The sequence below is a fragment of the Alosa pseudoharengus genome, unplaced genomic scaffold (assembly GCF_046254945.1).
Source record: "Alosa pseudoharengus isolate Yale_2024_CS ecotype anadromous, Long Island Sound unplaced genomic scaffold, YU_APseudo_1.1 YU_APseudo_1.1_scf_9, whole genome shotgun sequence".
Taxonomy (NCBI): Eukaryota; Metazoa; Chordata; class Actinopteri; order Clupeiformes; family Clupeidae; genus Alosa; species Alosa pseudoharengus.
Window position 1 is genome coordinate 33,560,173 of NW_027468881.1, and position 11,136 is coordinate 33,571,308.

The following is an 11,136-nucleotide window of genomic DNA, read 5'->3' on the forward strand; positions in this document are numbered from 1 at the left end:
GAGGAAGCAGTTGAACAGGATGTGTAGTCTTAATAGGGCCAGTTTGTATGCTTAAAGCCTGAGAATGGCAGTTGGGCCAGCTGGCCTGAACACCTGCCATAAGATTCTAATTGCTGTGATGTCATAAAGGGCAATGTTAAGTCAATGGGAAAATTTTGATAGTTTTTAATTAATAGTTTAAAAAGTATAAAAGTTACAAAGTTGAAAAATACAAAGCCCACATGTCCTAATTAAGACCTACGCGTCAATGTTTGAATGAAGTTTCTACGTTAAACGGTTGAAGCTGCATTAACTGCGTTAGAAGAAGAGGAATAATAAGAACTAGAAAAGCATTTCCTGAAGGAAATACAGTGCATGAAAATGCAAAAAATATATACTATATAAACTATATTGGTTGCTAGGTAGATGAGGTTTAATATAGTTGGAATGACTGAACAGTTAAATAGGTGGATAGTTTATACAGTTAAATGATTTGCTTGGTAGATAAGGTTTAATATAGTTGGAATGATTGAACGGTTAAATAGGTGGATAATACTTAACTTAGTTAACTTAGCTAATGTTTTCATTTTTAGTAGTTATGCTAACTAGCATGTTAGCAATGCTAGCATGCTAACTATGCTAACCATGTGACTTAGCTAACTTAGCTAATCATTTTTAGCAGTTTTGTAAAAAATGCTAACTAGCATGCTAACATGCTAGCATGCTAACTATGCTAACCATGTGACTTAGCTAACTGAGCTAATCATTTTTAGCAGTTTTGTAAAAAATGCTAACTAGCATGTTAACATGCTAGCATGCTAACTATGCTAACCATGTGACTTAGCTAACTTAGCTAATCATTTTTAGCAGTTTTGCTAAAAATGCTAACTAGCATGCTAACATGTTAGCATGCTAACTATGCTAACCATGTGACTTAGCTAACTTAGCTAATCATTTTTAGCAGTTTTGCTAAAAATGCTAACTAGCATGCTAACATGCTAGCATGCTAACTATGCTAACCATGTGACTTAGCTAACTTAGCTAATCGTTTTTAGCAGTTTTGCTAAAAATGCTAACTAGCATGCTAACATGCTAGCATGCTAACTATGTTAACCAAGTTACTTAGCTAACTTAGCTAACTAGCTACAGTGGGTAGGAGTCATAGTTGATGACAAGTAACAGTTACAATGGCTGAACAGTTAAAAAGTTCAGTAGTTTAAAGGGTTAAATTGTTTAACAGTGAAATATTGTAGTGAGGACTTTTATTTTGAAACAGTTTTTGGCAGAGGAAGCAGTTGAACAGGATGTGTAGTCTTAATAGGGCCAGTTTGTATGCTTAAAGCCTGAGAATGGCAGTTGGGCCAGCTGGCCTGAACACCTGCCATAAGATTCTAATTGCTGTGATGTCATAAAGGGCAATGTTAAGTCAATGGGAAAATTTTGATAGTTTTTAATTAATAGTTTAAAAAGTATAAAAGTTACAAAGTTGAAAAATACAAAGCCCACATGTCCTAATTAAGACCTACGCGTCAATGTTTGAATGAAGTTTCTACGTTAAACGGTTGAAGCTGCATTAACTGCGTTAGAAGAAGAGGAATAATAAGAACTAGAAAAGCATTTCCTGAAGGAAATACAGTGCATGAAAATGCAAAAAATATGATGTAAAATATCATACAGAGTAAAAACAAACTATATTGGTTGCTAGGTAGATGAGGTTTAATATAGTTGGAGTGACTGAACAGTTAAATAGGTGGATAGTTTATATGGTTAAATGATTTGCTTGGAAGATAAGGTTTAATAAAGTTGGAATGATTGAACGGTTAAATAGGTGGACAATACTTAACTTAGTTAACTTAGCTAATGCATTTTTAGTAGTTAGCAATGCTAACATGCTAACTATGTTAACCATGTGACTTAGCTAATCTAGCTAATCATTTTTAGCAGTTTTGCTAACTATGCTAACTAGCATGCTAACATGTTAGCATGCTAACTATGCTAACCATGTGACTTAGCTAACTTAGCTAATCATTTTTAGCAGTTTTGTAAAAAAATGCTAACTAGCATGCTAACATGCTAACTATGCTAACCATGTGACTTAGCTAACTTAGCTAATCATTTTTAGCAGTTTTGTAAAAAATGCTAACTAGCATGCTAACATGCTAGCATGCTAACTATGCTAACCATATGACTTAGCTAACTTAGCTAATCATTTTTAGCAGTTTTGTAAAAAATGCTAACTAGCATGCTAACATGTTAGCATGCTAACTATGCTAACCATGTGACTTAGCTAACTTAGCTAATCATTTTTTGTAGTTTTGTAAAAAATGCTAACTAGCATGCTAACATGTTAGCATGCTAACTATGCTAACCATGTGACTTAGCTAACTTAGCTAATCATTTTTAGCAGTTTTGTAAAAAATGCTAACTAGCATGCTAACATGCTAGCATGCTAACATGCTAGCATGCTAACTATGCTAACCATGCTAACTAGCTACAGTGGGTAGGAGTCATAGTTGATGACAAGTAACAGTTACAATGGCTGAACAGTTAAAAAGTTCAGTAGTTTAAAGGGTTAAATTGTTTAACAGTGAAATATTGTAGTGAGGACTTTTATTTTGAAACAGTTTTTGGCAGAGGAAGCAGTTGGACAGGATGTGTAGTCTTAATAGGGCCAGTTTGTATGCTTAAAGCCTGAGACTGGCAGTTGATGCAGCTGGCCCGAACACCTGCCATAGGATTCTAATTGCTTAACGGCCGTATTGTGATGTCATAATCATAATGTTAAGTCAATGGGGAAATTTTGATTAGTTTTTAATTAATAGTTTAAAAAGTATAAAAGTTACAAAGTTGAAAAATACAAAGCTCACATGTCCTAAGTAAGACCTACGTAACATAGTTTGAATGAAGTTTCTACGTTAAACGGTTGAAGCTGCATTAAGTGCGTTAGAAGAAGAATAATAATAATAATAATAACTAGAAAAGCATTTCCTGAAGGAAATACAGTGCATGAAAATGCAAAAATATGATGAGTTCATATGGTTAAATTATTTGCTTGGTAGATAAGGTTTAATATAGTTGGAATGACTGAACAGTTAAATAGGTTAATAATTGAAATGGTTAAATTATTTAGGCAGATAGTTGACGATAACTAACAGTTAGAATGGCTCCAATGTTTGCTAGTAGTTATGCTAACTATGTTAATAAAGATAATAATGTTAACCAAGTTACTATGCTAACTAGCATGCTAACAATGTTAAAATGTTAACTATGCTAACCATATGACTTAGCTAACCTAGCTAATCATTTTTATTAGTTATGATAACTATGCTAATTAGCATGCTAACATGTTAATTATATTAACCATGTGACTTAGCTAACTTCGCTAATCATTTTTAGTAGTTTTGCAAAAAATGCTAACTAGCATGCTAACATGCTAGCATGCTAACTATGCTAACCATGTGACTTAGCTAACTTAGCTAATCATTTTTAGCAGTTTTATAAAAAATGCTAACTAGCATGCTAACATGTTAGCATGCTAACTATGCTAACCATGTGACTTAGCTAACTTAGCTAATCATTTTTAGCAGTTTTATAAAAAATGCTAACTAGCATGCTAACATGTTAGCATGCTAACTATGCTAACCATGTGACTTAGCTAACTTAGCTAATCATTTTTAGCAGTTTTATAAAAAATGCTAACTAGCATGCTAACATGTTAGCATGCTAACTAGCATGCTAACATGTTAGCATGCTAACTATGCTAACCATGTGACTTAGCTAACTTAGCTAATCATTTTTAGCAGTTTTACAAAAAATGCTAACTAGCATGCTAACATGCTAGCATGCTAACTATGCTAACCATGTGACTTAGCTAACTTAGCTAATCATTTTTAGCAGTTTTGCTAAAAATGCTAACTAGCATGCTAACATGCTAGCATGCTAACATGCTAACTATGCTAACCATGCTAACTAGCTACAGTGGGTAGGAGTCATAGTTGATGACAAGTAACAGTTACAATGGCTGAACAGTTAAAAAGTTCAGTAGTTTTAAGGGTTAAATTGTTTAACAGTGAAATATTGTAGTGAGGACTTTTATTTTGAAACAGTTTTTGGCAGAGGAAGCAGTTGAACAGGATGTGTAGTCTTAATAGGGCCAGTTTGTATGCTTAAAGCCTGAAACTGGCAGTTGATCCAGGTGGCCCGAACACCTGCCATAGGATTCTAATTGCTTAACGGCTGTATTGTGATGTCATAATCATAATGTTAAGTCAATGGGGAAATTTTGATTAGTTTTTAATTAATAGTTTAAAAAGTATAAAAGTTACAAAGATGAAAAATACATAGCACCCATGTCATAAGTAAGACCTACGCAACGCAGTTTGAATGAAGTTTCTACGTTAAACGGTTGAAGCTGTATTAAGCGCGTTAGAAGAAGAAGAAGAATAAGAACTAGAAAAGCATTTCCTGAAGGAAATACAGTGCATGAAAATGCAAAAATAGCATGCTAATAATGTTAAAATGCTAACAATGTTAACCATGAGACTTAGCTTACCTAGCTAATCATTTTTAGTAGTTTTGCAAAAAATGCTAACTAGCATGCTAACATGCTAGCATGCTAACTATATGACTTAGCTAACTTAGCTAATCATTTTTAGGAGTTTTGCAAAAAATGCTAACTAGCATGCTAACATGCTAACTATGCTAACCATGTGACTTAGCTAACTTAGCTAATCATTTTTAGTAGTTTTGCAAAAAATGCTAACTAGCATGCTAACATGCTAGCATGCTAACTATGCTAACTATGTGACTTAGCTAACTTAGCTAATCATTTTTAACAGTTTTGCAAAAAATGCTAACTAGCATGCTAACATGCTAGCATGTTAACTATGCTAACCATGTGACTTAGCTAACTTATCTAATCATTTTTAGCAGTTTTGCAAAAAATGCTAACTAGCATGCTAACATGCTAGCATGCTAACTATGCTAACCATGTGACTTAGCTAACTTAGCTAATCATTTTTAGCAGTTTTGTAAAAAATGCTAACTAGCATGCTAACATGCTAGCATGCTAATTATGCTAACCATGTGACTTAGCTAACTTAGCTAATCATTTTTAGCAATTTTGTAAAAAATGCTAACTAGCATGCTAACATGCTAGCATGCTAACCATGTGACTTAGCTAACTTAGCTAATCATTTTTAGTAGTTTTGCAAAAAATGCTAACTAGCATGCTAACATGCTAGCATGCTAGCATGCTAACATGCTAACTATGCTAACCATGCTAACTAGCTACAGTGGGTAGGAGTCATAGTTGATGACAAGTAACAGTTACAATGGCTGAACAGTTAAAAAGTTCAATAGTTTAAAGGCTTAAATTGTTTAACAGTGAAATATTGTAGTGAGGACTTTTATTTTGAAACAGTTTTTGGCAGAGGAAGCAGTTGAACAGGATGTGTAGTCTTAATAGGGCCAGTTTGTATGCTTAAAGCCTGAAAGTGGCAGTTGATCCAGGTGGCCCGAACACCTGCCACAGGATTCTAATTGCTGTGATGTCATAAAGGGCAATGTTAAGTCAATGGGGAAATTTTGATAGTTTTTAATTAATAGTTTAAAAAGTATAAAAGTTACAAAGATGAAAAATACATAGCACTCTTATCCCAAGTAAGACCTACGTAACAAAGTTTGAATGAAGTTTCTACGTTAAACGGTTGAAGCTGCATTAAATGCGTTAGAAGAAGAAGAAGAATAAGAAGAAGCCTAGGAAGAACAGTACAGTGCATTTTCATGCACTGTAATAAGAAGAAGCCTAGGAAGAACAGTACAGTGCATTTTCATGCACTGTAATAAAATGCCTTGGAATAACAGTACAGTGCATTTTCATGCACTGTAATAAGAAGCCTAGGAAGAACAGTACAGTGCATTTTCATGCACTGTAATAATAAAATGCCTTGGAATAACAGTACAGTGCATTTTCATGCACTGTAATAATAAAATGCCTTGGAATAACAGTACAGTGCATTTTCATGCACTGTAATAACATTTCTATTATGTACGAACTTAGAGTGGGAATACCATGTATGGTCTGATTTTTTGCTTCTCCAACATAATTCTTCAAAAGTCTGGTGGATTTCTTGCTAACAGCGCCCATGACTAAAGTACTTGAGTGTTCCTGGCAACCAATGGATTCTTCCATAGCAACATGGAAGGAAGCGTTAGGGTGTGATGACGAGCTTTGTTTGGGTCCATGTTTGTCATGGGCATCTTTATTTGACGTGGATACCATCATATGGATATAGGATAGCCTACCATATGAATCTATAGGCCACCTAAACAGGAATACTTTAGCTTAGTTATATATTTTTATTTTATGTAGCTTATTTTTGTTATATGCAATATAATAGGCTTATATTGACTTCTCTTGGTTATTTAGGCCTGTGAAAATGTGTTTGACTGTCAGGTACGTAGGCCTATTCATGCATGTACAGCAAACATATTGCAACAATTTTACATTTGCTGGGTCATAACTGCAATAACTTCTGTGCGAACTCACACAAATATCAGTCATGGCTCAATGAAAAGGAAATACTGAATTTAGCCAAACACACAAAACAACTTTATGAACAATTTTATTGATTGGAGCTCGCAAAAAAGAAAAAAAGTAAGAATAGACATTAAAAAAGACATTTATGAGAATTTTTTTAGCAATGCTGTAAAACATCCTCTTTCTCCTGCCACGCCATGCCATCAAAGCCCTGGCAATTGGATGCTGGTCATTTGGCAGTGTGTTTTCTGGCACATCTTTCATGAATGAAGGCAAACCACAGGCTGTGTTGTGCGCTGCTGGGTCTGCACCGGCTCAAACTGGAACAGACAGACAAACAGCTGGATGGATTAGCATTGCAAACACACGGACGGGATGAGAAACAACTCGCTCCTTGTAGGGTTTTAAAGGGGTACAGTACCCCCACTGCTGTCATTTGCTTTTATTTTTCAGTGCTTCACCAGGAAATAGAGATGCAGTGTAACAAAAAAAAGAAGTAAACATTAATTCCTTCACTAAACATAATATTGAAAAAACAAACCGTTTTCGGACCTGGCTATCAAAACAAACAGTAAGGTTACAAAAATATAACTGAACGGTCAAACGTTCCCACACATTTTTCAACTTAATGAGTAAGATACATTTACTGTACTACACATCTCACTGTTCTCTATTAAACAATAAAAGAATAAAACTATTAAGAACACAAAAGAGAAACTGTTAGCTGCAAATACTATAGATAGAGGGCTAGATACAACTGAAATAGAGACAGCCACAGAGTAGGTCTGTAAGTGTTAGGCACTAATCTAATAAAGGTTGTGAGGGTTGATCATTGGCTCAGAAGTTGGAGAAGAGTCCAAACAGAATCCATACACAGGAAGAACATCACTAGAGCATTAAAAAAAAAACATGTCAATCATAGCAATCTCTGGTTAACTCCACAGAGATGACGGATGTAGTTATGTGGACTCCAACATTCAACCAGTAGACCACCGTGATTCACATGACTTCCCTTGGCCATGTTGCAATTACGTTAAATGCTTTGTTGAAGTTATCCTCCCCCAGGAAGAAGACGTGTGGATTTTAGGCTTTGCACTTCTCCGGTGCGTCCTCGGGAGTCTTCTCCGCGTTTCCACTGAACCTCTGGCTCAGCTCGGACGATAGAATGGAGCAGCAGGACTTCTGACGGAAAGAAACACAACAAGAACAAGAATAAACAGAGCGGGAAGATGGCAAGACGTACTGTAAGTTGGAGGGGGATGCAAAAACAACAACAAGAACAAACAAAGGGGTGAAGTAGGAAGACGTAAGATGGAGGGGAATGCAGCAGCAGCAACAACAACAACCACAACAACATCAACAACAACTAGATGTACTGCAAAGCGGTACAAAATATGACCGCCGCCCAGTACTGCACATTCTCTCCACAAAAATAAATCACGTTGTCTCCATCTCCTACCTTCCCCACTTTTTGTATGTAAACGAGTGTGTGCATAGTGTGCTTTTGTATGTAAACGAGTGTGTGCATAGTGTGCTTTTGTATGTAAACGAGTGTGTGCATAGTGTGCTTTTGTTTTTGTGTGTGGAGGGGGGGTGTAATGGGGTGTGTGTTTGTGTGTTTATGTGTGTGGGTGTGTTTATGTAACCTGACCCTAGCCAGATGAATTTCGTTCCGCTTAGCTCCGCCTAGCTTCACTCACATCCATCTGGGACCTCTTCCATTGAGAGTGATTTCTGCAACCGATTTTATGGTACAGCCAATCAGGACGCAGGGCGGGAGTTTCATAGATGTGACATAGCGTAGAAGCAACTGTGAGACTGTTATCAGCGTCACGGGTTGGCTTCGATGTGAGTGGTTGAAGTAGCACGTCAATAGATGACGGACAAGTGGCTTATTCAATTCAAGCATTTTTTGATTAGGCCCAGCCTTCTGAAGCAACACTTCAATGGATCGGTTCCAGATGGATGAGTGGAGCTAGGCGGAGCGAAATCCTTCTGGCTAGGGTCAGGTTAGTGTTTATGTGGCTGTGTGTGTGCCTGTGTGAGTGTGCGTGCGTGCGTGTGTGTGTGTCTAGGATCTGTCCATCCTCTCCTCCCTCCATCCTCTCCTCCCTCGATCCCTGCCCCTTCAGGCTGGGGTCTGCTCTTGCCCGGGAGCCCCAGCACTCCCTCTCTCCTCTCCTTTATCTCTTTCCCTTCTCCCTTCCCTCTCTTCATCCCTTCCTTCCAATTCCTCCCCCCTCTATCCCTCTCTCCCCTCTCCATCCTCATCTTCCCCCTCACCTTGTGCTCTCCTTCCTCTCTCCTCCCTCCCCCCTCCTTCTCTCCTCCCTCGCTCCTTCCTCTCTCCCTTCCTCCCTTCTTTCCTCTCTCCTCCCTCTCTCCTTCCCTCTCTCCCTCCCTCGCTCCCCCCCTCACCTGGTGTGCTTTGGCCTTGCCCCTGGCCTTGCCGGTGAGCTCCAGGAGGGCGATGAGGAGGCCGGTGCCGAGCCCCAGGGCCAGAAGGAGGAAGAGGCCCTTGAGGGTAGCCGGAGTGAGGGGGGAGCTCTGGTCCCCGGGGGCCACACAGCTGCTGGGCCACCACTTGCTGCGCAGGTAGTCCAGCTCGCCGGTCTCACTCAGCTGCAGGATGGCCGTGCTCAGATTCTTCATCAGCGGAGAGCCTGTGGGAATGCAGGAGAGGAGGTCAGACTCTCTCTCTCTCTCACACACACACACACACACACACACACACACACAGCTGAAGGATAGCCGCGCTCAGGTTCTTCACCAGCGGAGAGCCTGTGGGAACGCAGGAGCAGGAGAGGAGGTCAGACTCTCTCTCTCTCTCTCTCTCTCTCTCTCTCTCTCTCTCACACACACACACACACACACACACACGCACACAGCTGAAGGATAGCTGCGCTCAGGTTCTTCATCAATGGACATCTTGCAGGACGCAGGGGCAGGAGAGGAGATTAGAAGCACATATAGACACACACACACACGCCACACACACACACTCTGCTCTATATATGGCAATGATAATAGTGAAATAACTTCTTTCACCAAAAGTAAAATAGTACAATTATACTCATCACAATGTCATAGCTTCTAATTTGTCTGGATTTGTATGGATTTGTATGTATACAGTATATCTGTGTCTGTGTCAGTGTATGTATGTATGTATGTGTGTGTGTGTGTCTGTGTGTGTGTGTGTGTGTGTGTATGTATGTGTGTCCGTCCATGTATGTGTATCTGTGAATGTGTGTGTGAGTGTGTGTGAATGAGAGAGAGAGTGTGTGTGTGTGTGTGTGTGGATGAGAGAGAAAGACGTGTGAGTGACAGTGTACACACACACCCAGTGCAATGTGACCCACCTAACGGTGCTGCGATGCCGTAGCCCCTCATTGCCACCACTTGGGGGCAGCGCACCAGGTTGCAGTAGCGCCCCACCATTAGGTCCAGGGACACGGCCTCGCCGATGAAGGCAAAGTTGCCCTCCAGCACCCGCCGGATGCCCTCCTCCTTGTTGGACACCATCGACTTGCGCCGCTCCATCTGGGCATAGATGCTGCGGTAGACGGGGTTCTGGGACGTCTAGGGAGATACAGACTCAGACGTCAGCACCAAGGAAGGTCAAGGATGGTCAAGGATGGTCAACAGGGATGTAGTGGAGGCTAAAGTATTGTACTGCAATACTTTAGCCTCCAAGTATTGTACTGTAAACACAGTTTACCCAGCTCTGAAATCTGAGTTTATCCACCTCTCATTAGAGTTTATCCACCTCTCAAAAGAGTTTATTCACCAATTTGCAACTTATAACATTTAAAGATCACACTGTATAATCCACAATCACAATATGTACACTCATCAACACTAGGAACAATTTAATACCACTTTTGTTATAAACATTGGACAATAACCTCCAGCATCATCAAACATTTTCTGAATGCCTTTTCTAAAAATCTGATACCGCATGGTGCAGTCCACCTCAAAGTGACCACAGAATTAATAGTTTACCCAGCTCTTATTTGACCCAGCTCTCCCAGTTTACCCAGCTCTTATTTGACCACTACACCCCTGATGGTCAAAGATGGCTTACTCACAGCGGCATACATGTGTGGAGTGGGACCCTGATGCTCCAGTTATGCTCAGTGTCAATGTAACTGTCAGTTCATGTTTACACCACTTATGCGTTGTATAGTTAAAAAAGCAAGACTATAGTATAACAAAAATTAAAACACAGATCAGTTAAAAAACAAAAAAGACAACAATAACAAGAATAAACAGCAACAATAAAAAGTAAAAAATAAAAATCATAGACCAGCTAGCAAAGACCTTTCAGGGCCATGGGATTTGTTAATTGTTTATTATTTATTTATTTATTTGATATTTACTGTAATGTGTTTAAGTTTAGTTGTTTTGTTTTTACCTTGAAGAAGGCGAGAGAGGAGCCTCCGTCGACGGTGCCGTACTCGATGATGTCCTGCTTGGCCAAGTCCTCGAAGCTCTGAATGCTCAGGTGGCCCTGGTCAGACTTGAGCCAGGCGCTCACCCTGCTGAAGTAGGTGGCCAGCAGCACTATGGAGAAGAGCCACCAGATGGCGGTGACGAGGCGGCCGGAAAGAGCCTTT

The 11,136-nt window shown here is 39.3% G+C and overlaps 1 protein-coding gene across 1 annotated transcript in view; it reads right to left on the bottom strand.

Moving 5' to 3' along the window:
- Positions 1-7,322: 7,322 nt before the first annotated feature.
- Positions 7,323-11,136, bottom strand: part of LOC143114160 (putative glutamate receptor) — a 15,018-nt gene continuing 11,204 nt past the window's right edge. The window contains exons 9-10 of the mRNA XM_076275646.1: positions 8,939-9,183; positions 7,323-7,702 (exon numbers count right to left, since the gene is read on the bottom strand). Of these exons, the coding sequence (XP_076131761.1) occupies positions 7,604-7,702; positions 8,939-9,183 (344 nt within the window). The 3' untranslated portion in view covers positions 7,323-7,603. The remainder of the gene's footprint in view (positions 7,703-8,938; positions 9,184-11,136) is intronic.